The following is a 26,011-nucleotide window of genomic DNA, read 5'->3' as shown; positions in this document are numbered from 1 at the left end:
TGCCAAGTTTCTTTGGATGTCCCAGGATAGTACTGATTTAGGGTTAAAAGATCACCTTCTGCTCATACACTATCGCCAACATGTACCTCTCCTGAACCATCACGGGAGCTGTCATTTCAATGAATCACCAAGGGCTCTCGGAGATTCTGTTTTCCACCACTCCCATCTCCCCCCCCCAGCTCTGCTAGTCTCCCCCGCAAATAAAAGGTCTAACAGACTGTTAGGCATTCAAGTCAAGTCTCACAGCCTATGGTTTGCCCACCCTGTTCTCTTCCCTTTCTTTTTTTAAATCTTGGACATTTTCAGTTCAATTTAATAAACATCTATTAAGTACCTACTATATTCCAGACACTGTACTAAAAATTAGGATTACAAACAGAAAAATTATAGATAGTCCGTGCCTCAAAGAGCTTCCATTCTAATGGAGGAAACTCCATGTAAGTAGCTAGGAAAACACAAGATACATAGATAATAGAAAGAGAAAGCCTGAGGAAAAGCATTAGGAGCTGTGTGCTCCATGGACCAAGAAGATGCTTTGTTCCCTGGGCAAGGTTTTGTACCTTTTTTGTCACATTGTTAGTTCCCTTTCCAATTCTTTCTTAGATAGCTTTTATTTCTTCTCCCTCTCTCTGTCTCTGTCTCTAACATTCTAATTCCCTTAAAAAATAATGGATCTCCCAGTGAGGAAACTCCATTATTACAAATGGATATCTCTCTTACAATCTAGTACCTTAGAGAGTTTCCTAGAACATTGAAAATGTCCAGGTCTTTCTCGGAGTCACACAGCAAGTCTGAAATCAGGCTTGACCAGTCAGGTCTTCCCAACTCCAAGACCAGTTCTCTGTCCAATAAAAATCTTGGAGACTCTCATCTTGAACATCAGTTAGCAAGCATTCATTAAGTCAGTACCAGCTGCCAGGACTGGTAATTAAACAAGGATAAACTATTTGTATTTTAATATGAAGACATGATACATGTTTTTCTTCCTTCCTTCCTTCCTTCCTTCCTTCCTTCCTTCTTTCCTTCCTTCCTTCCTTCCTTCTTTCCTTCTTTCTTCCTTCCTTTCTTCCTTCCTTCCTTCCTTCCTTCCTTCTTTCCTTCCTTCCTTCCTTCTTTCCTTCCTTCTTTCCTTCCTTCCTTCCTTCTTTCCTTCCTTCTTTCCTTCCTTCCTTCTTTCCTTCCTTCTTTCCTTCCTTCCTTCCTTCTTTCCTTCCTTCTTTCCTTCCTTCCTTCCTTCCTTCCTTCCTTCCTTCCTTCCTTCCTTCCTTCCTTCCTTAATTCTTTGCTTCCTCAATATGCCATCAAAGAACTCCCTCCTCATCGTGGGTCATGAAGAGAGTCTAACATATCTTACATTTACCCCTATATTAGCCCAATTATATGTCCATAATCAAATTTCCAAATAAAATTTTCCCAAAGGCTACATGGATCCACATTAATTCAAATCTAATTCTAGGGGGTCTGAGATTAAATTCAAAAGAGGTGGAGTTAGGGAAGAGAGAGAGCAAAAGATAAATAAAAGCCCTTTTTAAAACCAGTATTTCAAATCAAAAAAGTTGATGTGGAAAATAGATCAGGAAGAGATAACTTAGGAATCACAGAATTATCTAAAATCCATGACCATAAAAGAACCTGGGTATCATTTTTCAAGACATCATTTTAAAAATTGCCCAGAAATATTAGAACAAGAGGACAAAATGAAAATAGAAATAACCCACTGGTCACCTCCTGAGAGAAAGCCCCCAGTGAAAGTTCCCAGGAATGCCATGGCCAAAATACATAGCTTCCAGGCAAAATAAATAGTATCTCCAACAGATGAGAAGAGCTCAAATGCCATGGACCACAATAAGCTCACACAAGATTTAACAACATCGCTCTTTAAAGAAAAGGAGAACATGGAACAAGATATTCCAAAAGAGAAAAGATAGAATTCATTAACCAAGAATGCTTTGGAGACACTAAAGAAAGTTTTCCAGGCTATCAAAGCTAGAATGCATCAGGAAGCCAGCCCTATAGACCAGCCCCAACATTACCTCTTGAACATGGTCTATCTCATATTTATAGTATAACTGAATAATGCCTATAAAATGTTAACATCTCCCCATATTCACTGACTCCTTCTCTAGCAGCTGTCAGATCTTCAAGGGCCAATTTTCAGGCTGACCCAAGTTACTTGGTAGAATTTTTGATCTCTATTCCATATCCTGGGCCATCTTGGGTAAAACATTTCTGACCAGATAAAGCATGATTAAAGGTGCTTAAAAGCTTCTATTTCAATAGGTTTTAATTTTAAAAAAAAAATCACCTTCCTCATAACCAGCTGTGAGAATCTGGCTCTGAATGTATAGGGTCTGGGTTCAAATGCTCTCTGCCTCTGATATTCACCTCCTGACTAACATTAGGATGAGTTGTACAATCACTCAATCTTCCTGGGCCTCAGTTTCTTAAATTATCTAAGTTTGATGGCCTCTCAACTCTCTTCCGACTTTAGTATCCCTCTAGGACACTATCTGTCTATGTTTTGGTGCCAGAGTTATGATGACCCCCATTTTGCAAATGAGGAATCAAGGTTCAGAGAGCTTTAGTGACTTATCTAGGATCATTCAGTCAGTAAGTGATGCAGATGAAATTAAAACCCAGGTCCCCTGAGTCCAAGTCTGAGACCCAACCAGCTTTACCAGACTGCCTCTCACTAGATCAATAAAGGAAGAACAAATTATTTCCCCAGAGTAATACAAATAGCAAGTATCCGAGGAGGGTCTGGATGTTGGTTCTTATTCCAGAGCCACTGGGCTCTTGCCACTGTCCCATAACTCTCCTCTAGTTCCAAATTTGTGATTAATTTTAAAAATTATCCCAACCCCAAATAGAGTACCTCTGGAATCTCAGTGAAGGGAGGGGAGCCGAACTGTGAAGAAGTTGAAATGCAAAGCTGAAGAATTTGTATTCTTTCCTGGAGGAAGCAGGGAGATAGTTCATTAAGTGAAGGGGTGACTTGGTCAGTCAGACCTGAGCATTAGAAAGATGATTTTGGTAGATGAATTAAACAATGGTTCTTCATGGGCCCCTCGGGCTGCCTGATGAAGCCTGTGGGTCCCTCTCAGAAATGTTTCCAAATGCATAAAATAAAATGCATGCAGTGGATCACAGAGAAAAGCAATTCTGTGGAAATGGGGTGGTCCAAATATTTAAGAAGCAAGTTCACTGACCTCTTGATTAGATTGGCTAGATAGGTCTATCAGTGGCAAAACCAACTAGAAGGCTGTTTTCTGGGAAAGAGAGGAGCCATTGTGGAGACAACCCAGAGATTCTGAATTGGAAAATGTTTGTGGCCACCCTTTTTGTGGTGGCAAGAAATTGGAAACTGAGCAGCGGCCCATCAGTTGGGGAATGGCTGAATAAGTATATGAATGTGATGGGATATTATTGTTCTGTAAGAAATGATCAGAGGATGATGTCAGAGGGGCCTGGAGAGACTGACAGGAACTGATGCTGAGGGAAGTGAGCAGAACCAGGAGATCATTATACACGGCAACAACAATAGTGTATGATGATCAATTCTGATGGACGTGGCCCTCTCCAACCATGAGAGGATCCAAATCAGTTCCACTTGTTCAGTGATGAAGAGAGCCATATCCACCCAGAGAGAGAACCCTGGGAACTGAGTGTGGACCACAACATAGTGTTTTCACTCTCTCTGTTGTTCTTTTGCATTTTGTTTTCTTACTCATTTGCTTTCTTTTTTTTGATCTGATTTCTCTTGTGCAGTAAGAGAATTGTATAAATATGTTTATACATATTGGATTTAACATATATTTTACACGTTTAACATATATTGGACTGCTTGCCATCTAGGGGAGGGGGTCAGAAAGGAGGAGAAAATCTGAAGCACAAGGCTATGCAAGGGTCAATGTTGTCAAATTATCCGTGCATATGTTTTGAAAATAGAAGGTTGTATACAAAATAAAAATAAAAAAGAATCTGAATTGGAGAGGCTGAGGAAGAAGGCATGAAAGCTGGCTCTGAGGAATGACAGAGGAGCCCTCCCAAGGAAAAAGGAAACTTGGCGAAGGGGATGTTTGAAGGAGACTGGACCAGCCAAAGGCACGTCAGGCTCGAGATGGGATGGAATAGCCAAGTGGAGGCAGCCAGCAGGACCATTGGCCAAGTGGTCCAGGAGCTCAGGAGAGAGGCGAGGGCAGCAAGGAAAAATGCAGGCACTGCCATCTGCCAGAACTGATGAGATTGTGGATTCTGTCCAAGAAAGGGTCCCCTTTTTAGGTCTCAGTTGCCACAACCATGGGAAGCAGCATGGGATGATGGGTTAAATCTGAACTTGGAGAAATAAGCTAAAACATCACCTCAGACACTGACTAGACATGCGATCATGGGGAACATCCCTTCCCCTCTTAGTGCCTCAATACTTTCATCTGTAAAATGTGAACAGTAAGATGTAGGACATGTTATAATAATTCACCTAAGTGTATTATTATAACCAAGGGACCCTCAGAACTTCTCAACAATCGCTGACATGCCCAGAGGAGAAAGGTGACCCAGTCATCCAGCTTCTAGGAACCTCTGGCATAAAGCACACTCACAAGATGCTCCTTTTTTATTTCCAAAGTAAATCCACGTCACACACGAGATCAGAGGGTGAGGTCCTTGAGGGCAAGTGAGATATCTGCTATTCCTATTCTCTCCAAGAGCGTCGGGCACGGAGCTGGGTCCCTAGGAATTACTGCCGGGTGTATGAAATAATGATAACTGCCATTGAAGCAGGTTTGCATCTCGTTCGGAGGGTGCCCAGGTCATATCTGGGAAGTAGGAAGTCTGCATTGGAGGGCTTCCCGGGTGGCCCTGAGAAAGGTCCTAAGCAAGTCAGCACACTCATCCTTTTCAAAGAGCCCTTGGGTGTCTTCGGAGTGGACATTACACAGATGAGCTCACACTGAATTGTCCATAACCCTCAGCTTCACCAAGGAGGAATGATCCCATTTCAGAAAAGTGCCCGATGACAATGTAATACCCACAATCCTCCAGTGGCAAAGCCCCCAATAAGCCCAGGAGCTATAGCCCCCCCAAATCCTTCCCCTCGCTCCAGCCCCCTTGCCCGAGCATCCCAAAGGTACAATCTAGACTATTCTGTGACTGGGGGGCCCCCACCAAGGTCCCCCTCATTTTGTGGTGGGAAGCATTCTCCACAGTCAGTCACTCACAGGCACTGAGGATTACACTTTTACCATCTATCAGGCTCTGGGCCTGCCGGGCCCCGGGGACACCAGAGCCAGGCCAGCACAGCCGAGCAATTTGGCCCAAGTGGAGCTCCCCCAACATTCGGCAACGGGTGAGGGGCACGGGGCGTCTTGGGCAGCAAAGTCAGGCCTGACAATGCGGCCGCCCTCTGCGTGCCGAAGGGTCCCAGAGCTCAACCCCGGGGTGGTGCAAGGAGCGGGACCCAGGGGAGACACGGGACAGCTGGCCAGGCTGGGAGGCCATTTAGCAGGCTCAGCCAGAGCCGGATTATGTGTCCAGGAACACGAATGGAGGACTCTGAACATCTGACAGAGAATGTCGGAGCTGGGAGGGGTCTTAGAGCAGGGAACTCAGGACATCAGAGCTGGGGAGGGCCCTCAGAAGAGAGAAAGTAGAATGTCAGCGCTGGGAAGGGGCCTTAGAACAGGGAACACAGGATGTCAGACCTAGGAAAGGGCCTTAGAACAGAGAGAGCACGCCAGAACAGAGAACGCCAGGTTTCAGGGCTCCATCAGCACCGAGAACGGCCGAGGTCTCACTTTTCAGAGACAGGGAGCAGCCTCTGTTCCCCAGGGAGCCTTGACAGGGGCCAAGGGCACGTGAGCAATGAGCCCCCGTCTCCATCAGTCCTTCCCTCCTGGGGCCCCTGAGCCTCTTTAGCAACTGCCATCCCAAGGGGCCAGAGGCTTCTGCCAAGAAACCGGGGCCCGGCTCTTCCTACCCGGGGTCGGCCTTGGCTCACCGCGGACCTTTCTTTCCCTCGTGTTTCCTTTTTCACTTTTTCCCTTTAAGAAGCGCGAGCCCCCAGCAGTGGTCCCACTTGAGACAGCAATAAAGTGACAAGCTCACCTGGTTGACAGGTGTTGCTGGGGCCCGGCCGGGGCGCTGGATTAGCCAACTGCTGCCGGAACCCAGCATCCCGCCACCAGCAGAGCCGGGCTGGCAGGTGCACTCGCCCCCAGCCCGCCCAGGGCCCCCCGATCGAGTTACCTCCTGACAGAAGAGCCCCATTTTCTTGAAACCCGAGGAGGGCCGGAGCCGGGGCGGCGGCCCATCCCAGGAGGTGGCCAGGCGCAGAGGCCGATCTGCCGGGCGGCCGGACCATCTGACGCTGGCCACTTTGATCTGAGGGCCACACCTCCGCCTTTCAATCCCCAGCTCTGCGGCTTGGGTTCTCTTCACACGCCCCCCGGCCCCCTTTTCATTTTTATAGCCTGGGATTATTCTAGCCTCTTACTGGAACCAGCAATTATCATCCATGGGGGAAACCGAATACAGGTGAAAGGGAAGATTATTCTCTGCTGCATGTGAAGGGTCACGGACCACATGAAAGACTCACGATTGACCTGGCGGAGCCGGGTCGGAGAGCACTGCCGACAGCTGGGCGCATCGGGCCGAAGGAGGGCCAGAGGGTCCGAGTGGGCTGGGAACAGCCTGGACAGCTAGGCCCGGGGTAACCCACAGCCCTCCCACTGGGGGGACACTCTGAGTCCTCCTCCAGTTCTCCGAGGACTCGGACGGACCACCCTCCATGACCGTCCTCCCCCGGGATCTTCCCTCCCGATGCTCACTGGGCACCCCGCCTCTCTCAGCCCAGGGCTGGCAGCCCCCTCTCTTGGGAAGGGGAGCAGCGTAATGGAAAGCCCCCAAACCTCCTCTCCCACATCCGAAGCCCATCTCCCTCCAAGAAGAAGGAGCTGAACGGGGGGAACTTGGTCCGAGTGGGGCTCTGAACGGAAACGATGCTCTATTCTGAGTCCAAATTTCACCCACCTCTTCCTTCCTCTTCATGGTTTGTGAAACACGCTCTAAATACTTCTGTTATCTTCACAAGCCCCTGAGAGACCAGGGCCATTGTCTCCATCTGACACGAGGCAGGGGCTCGCGGAGAAACGCCGGGGCAGCATTCGAACTCAGATTTCCTGCTTCCGGCACTCCGCGAGGATGAGATCATTTCTAAGGGACCTTCCCCGTTTCTTAGGCTTAGAAGTCGCTCCACCCAGGCAGGGCCTCAAATCCCTCGTGTGTGAAATGAAGCCGTTGCCTGAGACTGGAGGGTTTTTACGTCACTGGATCCCATCGGTGAAATCTGGGGGGTCCTTCTCGGAATCCTGTTTTTCAAGCCATAAAAGACCTGGAAACGTGAAAGAAACAATCTCTGTTGCTAAGCAGTTATCCACCCTTTTTTTTTCGCTCCAGGCCCGAGTCCAGACGTCGTAGAGAATCTGACGCTGGGATCCTGGGAGCCCTTGATCTCTCTGGGCTGTAATAGGAGGGACCCGATGGCTCAGAGGGGCCTTCCAGGCCCAAACCCCCGCCGCCATCCGAGAGCGCGAGTGTCCGGGGCGCGGTCGTTCGCTTGTTCTTGGGCCGGTCCCTCGGAGAGGTTCACAAGCCGTTCAAACGGAGCTCCGGGCACCATGCTGGCTGGGGGCCCTTTCTAGCTCAGAGACTCCGAGCTGTGGGAAAGGGGCTTTTCTCGCTCCAGCTACCCGCCCCGGCTGTTTCCGGCTTTGTGAAACGGGGCACAAACTAGGTGTGCGTGGGTTTGACCTAGATCTGTACCATGTTTAACATGTATGGGGCTGGTGGTTGTCTAAGGGAAGGGGTGGGGGAGGGGGGCTGGAACACCAGGGTCTGCAGGGGCTGATGCTGCAGAATTGTCCACACAGAGGTTTTTCAATAAAGGGAAAAAATCAGGACATACAAAAACAAAAAAGAACAAAACGAGCCCTGCCAGCCCCTGTCCCCCATCACCGCCAGGGAGGAAATTTGCAGGGCTGGGAGAAGCTCCTTTCCAGCCCAGCAGTGGCAGCCAAACCCCCACAGCCCCGGAACCCACCGGGCAGGAGGAGGAGGAGGAGGAGCAGTAACCGGGGGACCCCATTGTTTGGAAGTGAGAGTTTTCTCCAGGACGGGAGAGCGTGTTCCATGTGGAAGTGCGGCCGGACCCTCGATCCCAGCAGCCCCAGGGGTTCTGGACGGGAGAAAGGACAGAGGGCAGCCTGAGCCCCGCCATTCGGCGCCGAGCGATCTGCGGGCCGGCTCCGAGGGGCCCAGGGACGTGCACGGGAGCGCCCGGACACACTCCCGCCCCCCACAGAGGCCCCAGAGCGGGACCGGAGCCGCCCCCCAAAGCAGGGCTGCCCCGAGCCCGGGCCCAGCGACCCCCGACCAGCTCCCGATCACCCCCTCTGCCCAGGGCCCGCTCCCCGAGGGAATGCCCCGAGCTCTCTCCCAGGGGCCCCTTCCTGAGACACCGGACCCCTCCCTGACTTCTCCGGCGAGGCTCTCTCCTGCCAGCTGTCCACCAAGTGGCGCCATCCCCATAAAGCACTTGGTCCGATGCCCGCACATAGTAGGCGCTTAATAAGTGCTTCTTCTCCCCACCCCCCACACTGACCCAGCAGAAAGCAAGGTCCCCGGGCCCCCAAGGCAGAACCCGTACAAATTCCGACACCTGTCTCCTCTTACAGTCACTTCTCTCCAGGGACCGAGGCTCCCGAGGGTCCAAGTCATGAAGCATTTAAGCCGGCCACTGTATACGGGGCACAAGGCGGCGCTGCCCCCAGGAGGGCTCCGTTCTGCCCTGGATCCCGGCACAGAAGCCGGCAGAATTCTGGTCCCAGCTCGGGCTGGTCCCGAGGAGGCTTCTGCCGCCCATCACAAGGCGAGAGGGAGCCGTCCCCAAGCATTTATCGAGCCCCTACTGTGTACCAGGCACTGTGCAAAGGACAAGTCCTGCCCATAAGGAGGAGACAATAAGGGATGTGCACCCAGGATAGAAGGGCCGCGGCCCGACCGGAATTAAGCGGGGGAGGCCGGTGGTCAGTGAGGGAGGGGCCGCTGTCCCGGAGGGGGGGGGTTATTCCTGGGACAGAAGCTCAGCGGGCCTGAGGGGAGGGGGAGCGGAGGGAGGAGAGGGCCCGGATGTGGGACCCCCGAGGCCACAGGGAGCCGCGGAGTGGGGGGGAGGGGACCAGGAATCCTTTGGTATCTCCGCAGAACCTGCCGTTTCCGGCTGAGACCGGCCTGGGGCACGTGACGTCTCCGGCGATCTGGGAGGTGGAGAGGGGCTGTGGGGGCGGGGCACGGCCAGCTCCGGCTCTTTGTTTGAATAGTAGAGGAAAGGGCATTTCTTTTTTTTTTTATTTTTTTTATTTATAATTAATTTAATTTAATTTTAATTAGATCCAGTTTGGAGTCCTGTGGTTCCCAATTATTACGGTCTTTTCTTGTTGATGCAATCAGGACGCCACTATTTTAAGCCTAAAGGGCTGAGTTGGGGGCTTGTCCCCCGCTGGGATGGTTCTTTATCCCCACAGGATGCTCCCCACCCCAGGCCTCTTTGCCGTCTAAAGATAGCTTGGGATTTTGTGAAGCGAGGCCGCCACCAGGGGGCACCAGCAGGAGGCACTACCAGGGGGCATCACCAGGGGGCACCAGCAGGAGGCACCACCAGGAGGCACCAGCAGGGGGCACCACCAGGAGGCACCACCAGGGGACACCAGGGAGTCCAGAGTTCCAACCTGACCTCAGACACTTCTCAGCCACGTGACCCCAGACAAGCCCTCACGCCCCAACCTGCCCCTGCCTCAGTTTCCCCAAAACACCCTCTTCGTCCAGTGGCCCCAGGAAGAAGCCCCTCCGCTCCCACCTCCGGGCATGTGGTCCGGCCAACCCCCGGGCTCTGACCTCTGACCTCCCCAGCTTCCTTCAGGCTTCAGTAAGCCCGCCTCCTGCAGGCAGGTACCGCCCCCATGACCTTTAGCCTCCCGCGGCTCCCGAGCGGTTTCTGAGCCCCTTTGCCCCCCCCCCCCCCCCCCCCCCCCCCCCCCGCGCTCTCATCTCTGTCTGTCACACTCACACTCTCTCACACTCGCTGCCAGAACAGACAACGGGGCGACGACTTGGAGCAGATTCATGGACATTTTGTATTGTTTTTCCTCTTTATTCAAAACGTTCTCGGTCCAAGCTCGGGTTCTAGGCGGGAGCCGGGCCCAGGGGGGCGATTATTTGCATTGATTGATGACTCTTTGTATCTTTTTTAAAAATCCCGGTCCCGTCTCCGTCCCTGAGGGCGCAGTTGGGGGCGCCCCCCATTGCAGAAAAACGACCCCCATCCGAAGGGACTAGGATGACTCCCCTCCCCCCTCCCCGGGGCACCAAACAAGGCGGGTTCTCGGGTTGGGGGGGGGAAGCTAAGCCGCTAGGCCTCTAGAAGCACTGAAATCATCCACTTCTTGGGACTGCGGGTGCAGAACGGTGCATACAGTGGAACACAGTGGTTGCACCTTCTCTGGGACCAAGGCTCTGGCCCTCCCGGTGCTGAAGGAAGGAGCACAGGTGCGCTGGGGGGGGAGGACGGCGGAGGAAGCCCGCCCAGGGCGGCCCGGCAAGCACCGCCTCTCCTCAGTTCCGCGGGGCGCCCAGGCTCCGGGAGGCGGTTCTCGTCCCAGCCCCTCATCCCAGCGGCGCCCCATCAGGGGCTACCCCAGTCCTGGCGCTATTTCTAAGAGATCAGGGAAGACCAGGGAGGGGCCTGCAGCGCCACGCCCAGAACCGGAACATCCGATCTCCTCCTGCCACAGACCCGACCTCGATTAACGCCTATTAGAGGCGGCACGGCCCGGCTAGCGACGCCATTCAAGCTAAAAAATAACGCTGGTTCTTCTGCATGGGCAATGCCCAGGGCCCCAGAGCCTCCCAAGGCACAGTGGGAGACCGCCCCGCTCCGGCCCCCACCGGGGTCTCAGGCCCCTCCCTTGCGCCCCCTCGTGCTCCTAAGGACTCGCTAGGTGAAAAGTGACAGGGAGGGCGGAGGGGAGAGGCCTCCCGCAGGTGTCCGGAGCCGTCCTCCCGGGGGCAGCCGCTCCTCCCTCCGCACAGACGGGCGCCAGTGGGTGGGGGGATGGAAACAACTCTAGGGCGGGGGCCCGGTCCCCCCTCTTCCTGGGAGGGCCCCGCAGACGACACCGGAGGCCGAGCCGTCTCTCCTGGGGAGGCCGCGGGCAGGGGCCCCTCTGTCACCTGCAGAGGTGGAGGTGAGGATGCTGGGTCAGCTTCTCCACCAGCTCTTCTTCCGTCGGTTCCTCCAGGACATCCCTGCGGGAAGGGGCAGAGGGTCAGCGGTCCCTGGAGCCCTCCCCCCCAGCCCTCACCAAGCGAGCACCTACTGTGTGCCGGGCTTGGGGCCTGCGGGACGCAAGGTCTGGGCCCTCCGGCCTGGCACACAGTAGGCACTTTAGTGAATGTTTGCTGAATTAGCCCGGAGGCCCCCAGAGAAGCGCCTCTGGCCGCGGGAAGCCAAGCCCCCTGACACGCCCCCTTTCTCTCCTCGGGCAGGAAGCTGGCTTTCCGCCAACCCTGGAACCCGGCGGCCCAACCCCCTCCCAGCGCCCGCCTGGCACAGAGTAGGCATTTTATATGTCAACTGATCCCAGGGGCGCGGAAAGGAAGGCCGACTCCCGCTTCCCCTCCCTGCGCACTCTTGGATCCAAAGGGGGTGGGAGCTAGAGCCCCCCAGGCTCGCCCCCTAACACTCCAAAGGGCCTTCTTTGACCCTGGGACCCCCATGTGCTCCCCACCAGAGGCCTTCGGGAGCAGGGGGCGGCTGGCCCCGGTGCCCCATCCCCGCTCACCTGAACATGAGCTCCACCGTCATCTGGTAGGGAGCCTGGCACGCCCCAGGGACGGGCTGCTGCTGGCCTCGGCGGTCCCACTTGTGAATGAAGTTCTGGGGTGGGAGGGGAGGGGAGGTCTGTGCCTGAGCCAAAGGCCTTCCCCTCTGGCTCCTCCTCCCTTCTGGCCCCTCCTTCCATTTGGCTCCTCCTCCCCTGGCTCCTCCTCTCCCTCTGGCCCCTCCTTCCCCTCTGGCTCCTCCTCCCATCTGGCCCCTCCTTCCATTTGGCTCCTCCTTCCCCCTGGCCCCTCCTTCCATTTGGCTCCTCCTCTCCCTCTGGCTCCTCCTTCCCCCTGGCTCCATCCTCCCGTCTGGCCCCTCCTCCCGTCTGGCCCCTCCTTCCTCTCTGGCTCCTCCTCCCATCTGGCCCCTCCTTCCATTTGGCTCCTCCTCCCCTGGCTCCTCCTCTCCCTCTGGCTCCTCCTTCCCCCTGGCTCCATCCTCCCGTCTGGCCCCTCCTTCCCCTCTGGCTCCTCCTCCCATCTGGCCCCTCCTTCCCCCTGGCTCCTCCTCCCCTCTGGCCCCTCCTTCCGTTTGGCTCCTCCTCCCATTTGGCTCCTCCTTCCCCCTGGCTCCTCCTCCCCTCTGGCCCCTCCTTCCATTTGGCTCCTCCTCCCCTCTGGCCCCTCCTTCCGTTTGACTCCTCCTCCCATCTGGCCCCTCCTTCCATTTGGCTCCTCCTTCCCCTCTGGCTCCTCCTCCCCTCTGGCCCCTCCTTCCATTTGGCTCCTCCTCCCCCTGACCCCTCCTTCCCCTCTGGCTCATCCTCCCATCTGGCCCCTCCTTCCATTTGGCTCCTCCTCCCCTCTGGCCCCTCCTTCCGTTTGGCTCCTTCCCCTCTGGCTCATCCTCCCATCTGGCCCCTCCTTCCCCTCTGGCTCCTCCTCCCTTCTGGCCCCTCCTTCCATTTGGCTCCTCCTCCCCTCTGGCTCCTCCTCCCCCTGCCCCTCTTGGCTGCTGACAATTCTGTGGGAGGACTTGAAGGGGCCCAGCCCCCACACATTACAGATGGGGAAACTGAGGTCCTTCTCCCCTGCCATCTGTAACCCTAAGCCCCGCTCCTGGCCCGGGCTCACCCCGGGGCGGGGAGATCCCGTACACGCGCAGGGACCCGTGGGGGCACACACGCATGTAGAAGCCCGGGATCTGCGTATCCCTCTCGCTCCGGCCCAGCGGCCGCGCCTTTGCTGCCCGACTCCCGTCCGGCCCCTCTGGCCGCTCCTCCATGAAGAGGCAGCTGAGCCCTCGAGGCAGCCTCGGGCAGACAAAGGACACAGGGTCCAAGGCGTGCTGGGACCCCCGGGGGACAGGGCGCCCGGCGCCCCCCTACCTCCAGAATCACAGCCACGAAGAGGTTCATCCAGATCACGGAGGACACCAGCCACCAGGCCACGAAGTAGAGCTTCGACCACCTGCGGAAGGGGCCACAGCCTCCTGGGACCCCGGCCCCAGAGCCGCCCCCCACCGGCCCGCCCCGAGACCCCCGGCCCGCTCCGTCACCAGTCTAGACACGCAGGCTCAAGGCTAGAAGGGACCTGCCTGAAGACCTCCGGGGACGGGGAGCTCACTACCTGCCAAGGAGTTCCATCCCGCCATGGGACAGCCCCGAGGCTCCCCAAATCCTATCCCCACCACCCCAAGCTGGGCTAACCCAGAGCCTTCTGGGCTGCACCCTTCCCCCTCACTGCTCCGGGCTCTGCCCCCTGGTCAAGAGCCCAGAACTAAACTAACCCCCCCAGGGGCGGCCCTCCGGGTGCTCGTCCTCCTGAGCAGTCCCCCCCAGCCCCAGGGCCTCCCACCCACTCTGACGCCCCCTCCTCAGGACCCCTCCTGTCCACATCACTCCCAAGCTGCCAGGCTCGGGTCCTGAGTGGCAGGGCAGAGAAATGGCAGGGGGGGGGCTCAAAGTGGCGGGGGAGGGGGCCCACCCACTTACGGGCTGGAGTAGCGCGAGTAGGCGTCCAGGAAGACCTGCCAGTTGTTGACGACCATCACGTTCCAGAGCGTCACCAGGGCAGCCTACAGACAGAGGGCGGCCGGAGGCAGTGAGACGGGGAGCGCGTGCGGGGGAGAGGGAGCCAGGGCAGGGGCAGAACCAGGCGGGACTCACCGCGAAGTCATCAAAGTTATTGGGCCAGTACTCCAGCTGCTCGAAGGTGCCACAGGGCGCCGTGTTGTTGGCGTAGACCAGGCTGCAGAAACACAATGAGAGAACGGACGGGGAGCGCTGTGGCTCAGGGGGCAGCGCCAGGGGCCAGGAAGACTCGGATTAAATCCCGCCCCAGCCCGGGGGACCTGAACAACACTCAATGACAGCGTCTCGGTGGCAGCAGAGCTGCTGTGAGACACGTGGCCGTTCCAGGGCTGAGAAGCCGCTGTGCTGGGGGATGGAGCCACGAAGGCAGGCCGTGATCCAGACCCCCTGGAAGCCCCTCGGCCCAGAGCCCCGTCCCGACGCCACGCCTCCGCCAGCCTCTCGGGCGATTCCCCCTTGCTCCTGGGCCTGCCCTCAGGCCCTCAGACCGGTCTCCTCCTCCCAGGGACCTCGGCCACTGCTTCACAGCAAGAGCTTGAGTACAGACGTCAGACAGTGACCTCAGTGGGGCCGGGGTCACGCCTTGCCTTGTGCTCCCAGCGCCCAGCAGCGCGCCCTTCGTATACAGGAAGCACTTAATAAGTGTGTTCACTGACTGAGGGACCGGGACAAAAAGCACACGGGAGGAGTACCAGCTCCCCAGGCCGGGGCCCCGTCGCCGCTCAAGGCAGCGCCTACATCCGGTTCACACCGACGGGTGCCACGTCACGAGCTGGGGGCGACCCAATAAATGCCTCTCGCTGCCAGGGACGTCCCCGGGCCCGCAGGGCCAGCGCAGGAGGGATGGAGGCCAAAGGAGGAGGCCGAGGGCCTCAGACCCCAGAAATGCTGCCAGGGGTCGCCGCGGGGGGCCGGGCCTAGAGCGCCAGGAGGGCCACGAGGGAGAGGGTCACCGCGAGTCAGCACCAGGGCAGGGCAAGGGCCGGAGCGGGCCCCAAATCCCCTCCTCACCACCCCAAGCCAGGCCAACCTGTGGTTTCCGGGAGGGTTCCCAAGAGCGCCTTGGAACAGGCCGATCCCGACGATGGCGAAGCCGTAGTAGACCACCTGGAAGGGAAAAAGCCAGGGGGGCGTTTGGCCAGCCCTGACCCACTTTCCGGAGGGCAGCGGATGGGAGAGCGGAAAGGGACCGAGGTCACCCACCCTGACGTTTTACAGAGAGGGAAACTGAGGCCCAGAGGCGCGGCCACCCGAATATCGAGGGCTCAAGGCCAGGGCAGTCCTTGAGTGGGGGACTTTTCTGGCCCGCGGACTTTCTTCTTCCCCAGAATTCCACATGATCAGAGACGCGAGGGCCGGGGACAGATGTGGGGAAGGCTGCCGGGCCCTGACTGGGACCAAGGCTGGGGAATTTTCCACCAAAGGCTCGGAAAAGGAGCAAGGGAGAGCCTGGGGAACCCCGCAAAGGTTCCTTTGTGGCTCAGAACCTGGAGCAGAAAGGGAACCCTGCTGCTCCTGGGTGAGCCTTTCAGCCAATAGCCACTAGGTGGCGACAAAGTAGGGACCAGTCACCAGCGTCCCTGGACCTGGCCGCCCCTTCAGGGCCCCCCACCGCAATACAACCAGGAGCCCTTGTTTCATCAGTGGAGGGACGGCTCCATCGCTGGGGGTGTCTGGGGGAAAGGATTTACTGGGTGCAACTTAAGGCCTGGCGGGCCTCAGTTTCCTCCTCCGTAAGAGGCAAAGTTGCCCTGAGGGCTCTGAGGTCCCTTCTCGGCCGGACGGGTGAGCCCATGATGCTGGCAGACGGCCCGTTAAAGACGGTCTCCACGTCCCCCAAACGGCCAGAAGGGGTTTCATGGAAGGGGGAGGCCGGAGGAGCAGGCTGGAGGAGGGCAGGCCCTTGCCCGGTCAGCTGCTGCCTGCCCTGCGGCCTCCCTGGAGCTGATCCGGTCTCCGCCCGGGCTTTGGAACAACCCCCCGCCGTCGGGCCCCGGCCTCGGCGGCCTCCCCGGGGGCCGAGGGGCCAGACCGGGGGCACCGGAAGGACCCGACTTACCACCAGGATCCCCGCAAAGGCTCTCATATTTTTGACCAGATCCAGGAGCGTCCCGGCCACCAAGGACATCAGCTGAAAAACAGAGCGAGTCCCTTTCCCTGCCTCCTCTGGCCTGCGGTGCCCCTGGGCGCCGGCCCCTGTGCTCAGCAGCCCCCACCCTGCACCACCAGGGGACGCGTGAGCCCCTCCCGGGTCCCCAGGCCGACTTCCGGCCTTTCCTGACTGTCACAAGGAAAGCCTGGGGGGGGGGGGGGGTGAGCTGGGAAAATGGAAGCCATTTAAAACAAGAGGAGCTGATGATGGGAACGCCCCAGGGTGCTCCCTCCTGGACAACGGTTCCCTCAAGAAGCCGGGGCTGGCTACTGGAGGGGGCTCCCTCGAGCCTTCAGGATCCACTTCTGGAGTCAGCCCAAGTTCGGGAGTCTGCGTTCCTCCGGGTGCCGCCATTAGTGTACCAGCCCGGGACGGGGCTCTCAGGGTGCCACCATTAGTGTACCAGCCCGGGACGGGGCTCTCAGGGTGCCACCATTAGTGTACCCAGCCCGGGACAGGGCTCTCAGCGCTATCTAGGGCAGAAATGCCAGCCCACCACCCACGCCCCTGCCCAGCCGCTGACCTTCATGTTGGGGATGATCCTCAAGAACCGAAACACGATGAACATGTTGACCAGCCTGGCCATGTCCCACAGAGACAGGAGGCCCAGCACCTCCGGCTTCCTGGGAGACACGGAGGGAGGGGCTGAGGCCCGGGAGGCGCTCGGGGAGAGGCGGGGCAGAGCCGTGCCGGGTACGAGGAGGCTTGGGCACAAAGCCGAGACCCGCTGGGCCCACAGCGCCAACCATGCCCCTGCCCTCGGCTCCCTGACCCCCACGCAAAGCCGCCCAAGCCTGATGTTAGCCAGAATCTGAGCTCCGGAGGGCTTGGGGTGCCAGAGGTCCCCGCCCAGCCCGAGAGGAGCCTGGTGGCCCTCAGTGTGGGTCATCCACACTCTCCGGCCTCGGGGCTTCATGTCCTCAGAGGTGGGACACGAGTGGCCCCGGCAGCCGGCGGGGAGCCACCCAGCCCACCGAGGCAAAGCCAGGGCCGGCCGGACGGCAGGGAGGGGCCCGGCTCCCGAGCCCAGGACCCCCCATTTCAGCAGGGCGCCAGCCTGACCCACCCGCGCCCTCCGCCAGTCCAGTGCCATCCCACCGCGGTCACCTACCAGCCCGGATGAGGAAAGCCGTACACGGCCAGAGTGGAGATCTCCAGGACCTTTAATTACAAGAGAGAAGGAAGACCTTGCTCCAATAACGCCAGGACTGCGGGGAGAAAACTTCGCCGCGCCCAATCAGCGGCCCCAAAAAGGCCGCCAAGGAAGGCTTCTGCCTCTGGCAGGCTCCCCCATGTGGGAGGCCGGGGGAGGGGGCAGTAAGGACAGGGGGCGGGGGCGCAGAGCCCCAGGCGGTCGGGGCAGTGGAGGCACCTCCCCCCCAGTGACCTTGGGATACAGTCAGAGGCGCCTGCCCCCCCTCCCCACCACCGGTGACCGTTACCAGCAGGATCACGGTGAGAACCCCGTCAAAGACGTTGCTGAAGAAGGAGCCGTAGCCTCTCGGGCCCAGGGCGAACACCTTGAGCAGCATCTCCAGCACGTAGTAAAGAATGAAGAAGCAGTTCAGGACCTGGGGCACAAAATGGGGACCCCCCAGTCAGGGGGGCCAGAGGCGGGGGCCCAGACAGAGGGAATGGCAGGCAGGGGAGCCCAGAGAGGGGAGCCACAGGCAGGGGGCCCTCAAGGGCCAGGAGCAGAAGGGGAGTTGGTGATACAGACTGGGGGGCTGCCAGCTTTTAAAGACGGACACCCTGAAGTTGGCCCCGGCCCGCCGGCGGGTTTGCCCTCATTTGCTGGTCCGGGGGTCACCAGATCACCGTTAGAGATGGTCTCGCAGCCCTCGAGAGGCTGAGGCGACCGAGCGTGCGGTTAAGAGACAGAGAAGGGCATCGGGACGTGCGTCTCTGTCCAGCCCCGCCGCTCACGAAGCTCCAGGCCCCAGAACACAAGAGGGGTCCGGGGAGCCCCACACACGTGTCGAGCACCTCCCGGGAAGGGAGGAAGGGCCAGACGCCAGGCGGAAGGCACAGAAACAGCAGGGGGCGCCCCAAAGCTCACCCCCAGAATGAAGTCGTCGCGCTCGCTGGGCAGCTTGTCCGCGTCGATCACCAGGAACATCTAGGGAGGACGGAGGAGAGCGCGTCACCCGGGGCCGTCAATCACAGGCGCAGAAAGGCCACAATCCCCAGCCCCGGACCGTCCCGGGAGAGACAAGACCACAAGCAGCCAGATGGGAGGAGCAAGATGGCGGCCACCCCCACGCCCGATGCTCACACAGATGGACACGATGTTCCCGAAGGCCACTAAGTTCCCCAAGTAGTCAAAGTAGCGATGGCCGAAGACAGACTGCGCACGCCGCAGCACGGAGGAGTGGTACTCGGGCCGAGGAGGATGCTGGGAAGAGCAAGAACAGATGCACAGGGCGGAGTCTGCGGCAGAGCGCGGGGCGGCCTCCCGGCCGGTGTGCATGATTCCCCAATGGGAAGGAGCCGCTCTCCGCCGCGGCAAAGAGGCGCCACGAGGGCAAAGCAGAAAATTTAAGGCCAAACAGAGCAAGCCCCGGCACTGTGGGGGGCCCCCCCAGGGTCACGCCCAGACACGCCCCCCCCATCCTCGGACGCTTCTTCAAAGAAAGCTCCCTCGGCCGCTTCTCGCACAAGAAGGGAGCCCGAGTCCTGAGGGTCGCAGAGCAGAACCATGGCACCGAGTCAGCCAGGACAGGAGCACGGGGAGCCGGGGAGCCCGCCGTGGGCTTGAGGCGCTCGGGCTTGCACCTGTCCGGGCCGGAGCGGACTCAGACCCTGACGTGAGAGCCCCCCAGGACCACCGCCTCAGGGCCCCCGGGGACCCACCTCCTTAACCGCGTCTTTGTCCAGCTCATTGAAGACGCCCTGGAACTGGTCGGCCGACAGCAACCCCCCCGCGTGGGGCCCGACGGCCTGCGGAGGGAGGGAGTCTTGGGGAACCTCTGAAGAGCCCGGGCTGCTCCCGAGGGCGGGCGGGGGGGGGGGCTGGGTGAGGAGGAGCCTGGAGCACCAGCCGCCAGCGGGCGTCGTGAGTGGGCTCAGCAAGCCGGGAGGGGCCGGCTTCTCCTCAGTGGGGAGGATGACGCCGTGGCAGCTCGTGGAGGTTCCCGAGTGGCCCGGGGTGACCGGCCCCCGAGACTTCTCCCCGGGGGCTCCACGCCGGACCACGATGCTCTCTGCGGCTCCCCGGGAAGCTGCGGCTAACTGGGGGCAGAGACAGGGCTGGCGCCCCCCAGAGCCCGGCATGGGTGGGGCCGGGTGCCCACTCACCTGGATGATGGCTTCCTTGTGGTAAAGGTTCATGTTCACTTTCTGTATCATCTGGAGGAACGTTTCCGGCTTAACACCGACTCTGTGAGGAGAGCGAGGACAGGGCCTGTGCCCAAGCTGGCCTGGGCCCACCCTCGGGCACCCGAAGCCAGGATGCGCCATCCCGCGGAGTGGGCATCCTGCCCGGAGAGCCCGCCCAGGATGGGGAGCTCACTGCCTCCTGAGCAGCCCGGGCCACTACAGCAGAGCTCCCAGTCCGACAAGTCCGCCCCTGCTCCGCGCTTCCCCAGAGTCACACCGGAGCAGGGTGACCCTTTCCGAACCCCAGCGAAAGGACTCCTGCCCCCCGGTCCCCAGCAGCCAGCCCCCCTTTTCCCCAGGGCCTGGCCCCAAGGCCCCATTCTCCAGGGCTGGGGGAGGGTGGGCTCCCCCATGGATCCTGGAACTGCGGCCAAACCCAAGAGGCATTTCAGTGCGTTATTCCCAGAAGGCACCAGGCTGCCAAAGGCGGCGGCCGGGCAGGACACAGAAAGGCCCAAGGCCGGGTCAGGGGAAGGATCTCCCAGGCCGGCTCTCAGCACATGGGACTCCCCCCACGGGAGCAGAAGCCCCCCTTTCCCCTCCCCCCCCGCCAGGACTGGAAATCTCAGGAGTCCAACCCAAAGGGGAGGAGCCACGCAAGCCGGGGTCGCGATGGGGGCCTGCTCTCCCCCCAGGAGCGCCGGCGCTGCCCGCACTCACACCAGGGGGTGGATTTCCGCCCCCTCCAGGGAGCACAGGACTTGGAAGGCGGCTCTGATCCCCAATCGCCTCCTAAAGAGCGAGGACTGGATGGCTTCCTGCCAGGGAGAAGTGACCGTGTCCGGCCCCGCACTGGGAATCCCACCCAACGGAGTCCCAGGTTCGGGCCCCTCCACCCCCAGAAAGGACCCAGCCCAAGCCAGCCCGGGACGCGCCCTCCGGCCTCGGTTTCCCCCTAAGTCAGCCTGGGATCAGGGACCCTCGGGCAGGAGGGAGCTTGGGGCCGCCCCGCCCCGACTCACCATGAGGTAGCCCCTGAACTGGTTGTAGATGATGGCGGTCAGTAAGTTCATGAGAAACAGGCTTCCTGCGGGGAGGAAGGGGGTGCCGAGGGTCAGCTGGAGGCGGGGGATGGGGGGTGGCCAAGGGGGGTGAGGAAGGACCTGGGGGGGGCACAGTCCATCCCATTATGGTGAAGGGGAGGTGAGCTGGAGGGGGAGATGGGGCGATGTCCCAGGTGGGCGCCCGGCCCGGAGGGGCCGCCCCTGCAGCCCCCGACCTCACTCACCTATCACGGTGAAGACGATGAAGAAGATGGAGTAGGCGCGGTGCTTGGAGTAGGCGGGAATCATCACTGGGGGGGGGGGAGCCAATTAGAACCAACCCCAAATACCCCAAAGCCCCCAGAGGTTCCAGATTAGGGGGTATTGGGGGGGGCGGGAGGGGGCGTGACAGGAGAGAAGCTAGAGGCCGGCTTTGGATAAAATAAGCTCTGGCCGGCCCCCTGTCAGTCCTTGGAGGGGATGGGGGGAAGGGGGCCTTGCTGAGGGTCCTAGAGCTCTGAGATTCCCAGAGCCCCCAGGGAGGAAACCCGGGAAGGGCCGGAGCCCCCTCCCGTGAGCCCCCTCCCAGCGAGCCCCCTCCCGCGAGCCCCCTCCCGCGAGCCCCCTCCCAGCGAGCCCCCTCCATGAGCCCCCTCCCGCGAGCCCCCTCCCAGCGAGCCCCCTCCCAGCGAGCCCCCTCCATGAGCCCCCTCCCAGCGAGCCCCCTCCCGCGAGCCCCCTGCCAGCGAGCCCCCTCCCGCGAGCCCCCTCCCGCGAGACCCCTGCCAGCGAGCCCCCTCCCGCGAGCCCCCTCCCGCGAGACCCCTGCCAGCGAGCCCCCTCCCGCGAGCCCCCTCCCGCGAGACCCCTGCCAGCGAGCCCCCTCCCGCGAGCCCCCTCCCGCGAGCCCCCTCCCAGCGAGGCCTCTGCCAGCGGGCACCTGACTCACCATCAGGGTTGTTGGCCGTGGTCAGGAGCACCAGGAGGGAAGTCAGGGACTCGGGAAGGTTCCGGAAATACAGCCGCCGCTCCTGGTCCTTCTGCTCATCCTGGAGGGGCCAAAGGGGGCGTTAGGTGGCCGGACAGGTGAGCAGGGGCGGCCCCTCTGGCCCAGAGAAGTGGGGGGTGAGAGGGCAGCTCTAGCCACCTGGGCGGGTGAGCAGGGGTGGGGGGAGTTCCGCCACAAGGATGAGACAAATTTGAGGGTCCCTAAGATTGTGCAAAGCCCAGGCCCCCCCCCCAACACCAGGGCTGAGGAAACACTGGTGGAAGTGAAGGCCCGAGAGGCTGAGGAGCCCAGCTGTGTCTACCAGGGAAAGAGGCCCTGCTCCCTGCATGTGGGAGACACAGGACCTGCTGTGCCTCAGTTTCCCCCTTTGTAAGAGAGGGGAGGCCAGACAGCCCAGTCCTAGGTCCCCCGATCCCCGTCTGCCAGCCTCTCTGGCCAAAAACCGTCATCCCCCTGCGGCCACACACTCACACTCACTCCCGCGCTCCAAGAACCTGGAAGAGCAGCCAGGCTTCCCCGGTCAGATGGACACAGAACCCCAGACCCAAGACCCCAAATTCCACCCTGACTCCCCAAAATCTCGGACCTCCCCCCAGCGATCCCCCCCCGGATCCTGTCTCTAGGAGGGCCCCTCCTCCTTCAGACCAGGAGCTTCTTCAGGGACTGGCGTTTGCCTTCCTTTTAATCTCCACTCTTGGCACACAGTAGGCGCTCCGTAAATGCTGGCTGACTTGCCACGCCCTGGATGGTGGGTTCCCGCCCCCTCTGGGCTGGGTCTCCCCCCAGGGGCCCAGTCAGGATCCTTCCCCCTTACCTTTTCTCGCATAAACAGCAGCATCCCCAGCATGGTGAAGAGGCACAGGTGCACGACCAGCAGCAGCGCCACACTGTCAGGGAGAGCCCGGGGGACACGTGTCAGCTGGGGGGGGAGCGGCCTGGCCAGGGGAACCTTTGTCCCGAGGGGCCTGAAGCCAGACCCTCAGGCAGCATCCCGGCACCAGCAGCCTCCCAGGAGGCCTCCCAGACAAGGCCAAGGAGAGACCGAGGTCCCCGGCGCTCTGCACGGGTGAGGGCCCACTCCCTGGGGAGGGGGGTATTCCCTCGGGACACCCCCCTCTGGATATCTGGGTCCCCATGACTTCCAAGCACAGAAGATGCTCCCACCCCCATCCTCGAACCCAGATACAAACTAGGAGTTGTCGATTTTACGTCGCTCCCAGGGTCGCAATGTGCTCTATCAGGGTGACCTCATTTGGGCCTCCTGGCCACCCTGGGAGGTAGAGTTACTCTGGTCCCCATTTTACAGGTGGACAAACTGAGGCAATCAGAGGGGTGTCCACAGCCTCCACTCCCACTCCCACCCACAGACCTGGCCATCTCAGGCAGCGTCCGTTTGATGCATTTCAGGGTCTTCTTCATCATGGAAGAGTTCTGGAGGAGGAAGAAGGGCCGCAGGGCCCGGCGGATTCGCAGCGTCTGAAAGACAGAAGGTCGTGGGTCCCGAAGCCTCTCGGGCACAGGCAGAGACAGCGTGGGACCTGCCTGGGGCTGTGGTGGGTGGAAGTTACAGAAGGAAGCAACATCCTAAAGGGCCAGCCAGCCTCCTCTCCCGTCCCCGGCCTCCTCTCCTGTGGCCAGCCTCCTCTTCTATCCCTGGCCTTCTCTTCCGCCCCGACCTCCTCACCTCCCGACAGGCGAAGCTCAAGGACACGGTCCAGTCAGCCACGGACACCACCAGGACCACAATGTAAGCCAGCAGCCACGGGTTTTTCAGAAATTCTTTCCAGCCAATCAGGTAGCTCTAGAAGACCAAGGCACGTCCTGAGCCGGCCTCGACACCTCCAGGGAAAGCTGGACTTTTCTCCAGCCCAGGAGGCAGCAGGGGAGGCCCGGGGACAGGGCTCACATTCCAGATTACAGATGAGTGTAGTGGGACCCAGTCACAGGAAAAGCAGAAGGAGGGGAAGAGACAGGGGAGGAGAGGGAAAGGGCTGAGAATGGGAAGAAGGGAGAGGAAAAGAAGATAGGGAAAGACAAAAGAACAGAGAGAGGGAGAGAAAGAGAAAGGAAGAGGGGGAAAGAACAAGAAACAGAGGGAGAGAAAAAAGGGAGGGAGAGGAAGAGAGGGACACAGAAAAGATAGAAAGAGAGAAAAAGCAAAGGAAGGGAGAGAGGAAGGAAGAAAGGGAAAGAAAAAGGAAGAGACGGAGGGAAAGAGAAAGGAAAAGAAAAAGGAACGGGGGAAAGAGAAGGAGAGAGAGAGAAGGACAGAGGGATAGAGAAAAGACAGGAAGAAAAAGGAACAGGGAGAGGGAGAGAATAAAAGGGAGATAAAGAGAGGAACAGAGGGACACAGAAAAGATAGGAAGAGAGAAAAAGGAATGGGGAGAGGGAGAGAGGAAAAGAGGAAGAGAGGAAAAGAAAAAGGAAAAGAGAAAGGGAGAGAAAAGAGAGAAAGAGACAGAGAAAATAGATGGAAAGGGAAAGAGATTGAATCTCTTCTTTGCAGAGGTGGGGAACTGCAGGTATACAACAGTAGATACACTGTCAAGACAAGGCTATCCAATCTGAAAGGTGTACCGTGGTACTTCAGAGTTGTCTGAATTTGTATTTCTCAGTGTTTGAACTGTGAATTGATCCAACCATTCTGAAGAGTAATTTGGAATTATGCTCAATGGGCTATCAAATTGTGCATACCTTTTGATCCAGCAATGGCTTATATCCCCAAAAAAATCATTTAAAAAGGGAAAAGTACCCACATATGCAAAAATGTTTGTAGCAGCCCTTTTTTGTAGCGGCAAGGAACTGGAAAGTGCATGGATTCCCATCAGCTGCAGAATGACTAAATAAGTTATGGTACAAGAATATTATGGAATATTATTGTATTATATATATGCATAATATAATATATAATATAAATCAGTTCTGTCATATGTGGGTCTTTTCAACAGCAAGGTGATTCAGAACAGTCCCAATGGTCTATCCTAGAGCCATCTAGAGCCAGAGAGAGTGGGGATAGAATGTGGATTACAGCATAGTACCTTCACCTTTTTTATTTTTCTTTGCTTGCATTTTGTTTTAATTCTCATTTTTTTCCTGCTTTTGATCTGACTTTTCTTGTACATCATGATAATTATGAAAATATTATATAGAAGACTTGCACATATTTAGCATATTGGATTACTTGCCATCTAGGGGATGGGATGAGAAGGAAAAAATAGAACACAAGGTTTTGCAAAGGTGAATGATGAAAAGTATCTATGATGAAAAGTTTTTGAAAATAAGTAACTTTAATTTTAAAAATTATAATGAGAAAATGGAACTAATGACTTTATGTGAAATCAAGATATAATAAAGCAAAACCAAAAAAAAAAAAGGCTATCATGTCAGTTTTTCTCTTTTTCCTTCTCTGTTACCAAAACCAGGCGGGAGGGAGTAAGATGGAGGCAAAGTACCTTCATAACGAAAGATCTCAAGAAGCCTGTTTTAAAAGCACAAACACAAGGGTTGCCCCAATGATTTCAAGCCCCTGGGCTAGGGCAGCAGAGGGGGCACCTCTGGGGCAGGCCCCTGCCCCAGGCTCACCTTCATGGACACGTCTGCTATGAAGACCAGGAAGCAGAGGGCCTCGATGCTCTCGGTCAGGCCGCACGGAGGCTCCCAGGGGATCTGGCGGTAGCGGACATCTGAGGTGACCGTGAGGGAAGAAGGGATCTCGATGAAGGCCAGAGACAGGATCAGGAAAATGGTGAAACTCAAAATCCTTGGAGAGGAGCCAAAGCTCTGTTAAACACCCGCAGCGAGCCCAGATGGCCAAGCAAGTAGCGAAGCCATGACCCTCCTGGGCCCACCTCTGAGGAGCCACAGACTAGGCCCCAAGAGCTCTGGGGCAGCAGCCAGGAGGAGAGGAGGCAACCTTTTAGCCCAGGAAGCCTGGAGGATCCACAGGAAGGTCTTCTCACCCGGGCCCCAGGAGGTGCAGCAGGCCCCCCACCCAGTGCCTTGGGAAAACTAGGGGAGCCTCCATGTGCTCCAGCCTCGGCCAAACCGGCATCCACCAGTGGCTAGACTGGCACATGCCTCAGTATAGCCCCAGGGAAACAAAAACTCACATTTAAAAGAAAGGAAAGAAGGAAGAGGGAGGGAGGGAAGGAGAGAGACAGAGACAGAGAAACAGAGACAGAAAGAGACAGAGAAAAGAAAAAGAGTTAAAGAAGAAAAAAAAGGGGGGGATCTGATCATAGAACATAATTACGATGACAGGGAAGACCAAGACACAAACTCAGGACAACAATGTCAAAACATTTATGGGCAAAACCCCAAAGAAAAACAAGAAGGATCTCGAGTCCAGAAAGAACTCATGGAAGAGCCCAAAAAGAAGCTCAAAGATGATATAAGAGATGCAGAAGAAAAACTGGGGGAAAAAATGAGAGTAAGGTAAGAGAATGATGAAAAAAAGAGTGAAGAACTTGGAAAAGTACTTTAAAAGTTGAACTGACCAAACAGAAAAGGAGATACA

At 58.2% G+C, this 26,011-nt stretch overlaps 1 protein-coding gene across 2 annotated transcripts in view; it reads right to left on the bottom strand.

The window, feature by feature from the left end:
- Positions 1 to 10,181: 10,181 nt before the first annotated feature.
- TPCN2 (two pore segment channel 2) overlaps positions 10,182 to 26,011 on the bottom strand; it is a 29,999-nt gene continuing 14,169 nt past the window's right edge. The window contains exons 4-25 of one of the 2 annotated variants that reach the window (XM_074276690.1): positions 25,078 to 25,255; positions 23,177 to 23,293; positions 22,862 to 22,968; positions 22,307 to 22,379; positions 21,433 to 21,532; positions 20,729 to 20,794; positions 20,463 to 20,527; positions 20,161 to 20,258; positions 19,420 to 19,501; positions 18,976 to 19,062; positions 18,398 to 18,517; positions 18,182 to 18,241; positions 17,565 to 17,693; positions 17,234 to 17,283; positions 16,646 to 16,745; positions 16,030 to 16,101; positions 15,001 to 15,077; positions 14,046 to 14,127; positions 13,872 to 13,954; positions 13,266 to 13,347; positions 11,895 to 11,989; positions 10,182 to 11,358 (exon numbers count right to left, since the gene is read on the bottom strand). In XM_074276690.1, the coding sequence (XP_074132791.1) occupies positions 11,280 to 11,358; positions 11,895 to 11,989; positions 13,266 to 13,347; positions 13,872 to 13,954; positions 14,046 to 14,127; positions 15,001 to 15,077; positions 16,030 to 16,101; positions 16,646 to 16,745; positions 17,234 to 17,283; positions 17,565 to 17,693; positions 18,182 to 18,241; positions 18,398 to 18,517; positions 18,976 to 19,062; positions 19,420 to 19,501; positions 20,161 to 20,258; positions 20,463 to 20,527; positions 20,729 to 20,794; positions 21,433 to 21,532; positions 22,307 to 22,379; positions 22,862 to 22,968; positions 23,177 to 23,293; positions 25,078 to 25,255 (2,002 nt within the window). In that variant the 3' untranslated portion in view covers positions 10,182 to 11,279. The remainder of the gene's footprint in view (positions 11,359 to 11,894; positions 11,990 to 13,265; positions 13,348 to 13,871; positions 13,955 to 14,045; positions 14,128 to 15,000; positions 15,078 to 16,029; positions 16,102 to 16,645; positions 16,746 to 17,233; positions 17,284 to 17,564; positions 17,694 to 18,181; positions 18,242 to 18,397; positions 18,518 to 18,975; positions 19,063 to 19,419; positions 19,502 to 20,160; positions 20,259 to 20,462; positions 20,528 to 20,728; positions 20,795 to 21,432; positions 21,533 to 22,306; positions 22,380 to 22,861; positions 22,969 to 23,176; positions 23,294 to 25,077; positions 25,256 to 26,011) is intronic. The other variant, XM_074276691.1, reaches the window with a different exon arrangement.

Source organism: Sminthopsis crassicaudata, chromosome 6, assembly GCF_048593235.1.
Source record: "Sminthopsis crassicaudata isolate SCR6 chromosome 6, ASM4859323v1, whole genome shotgun sequence".
NCBI lineage: Eukaryota > Metazoa > Chordata > Mammalia > Dasyuromorphia > Dasyuridae > Sminthopsis > Sminthopsis crassicaudata.
The sequence above is the reverse complement of the archived record's forward strand: the minus strand, read 5'-3'. Positions and strand labels throughout refer to the sequence as shown.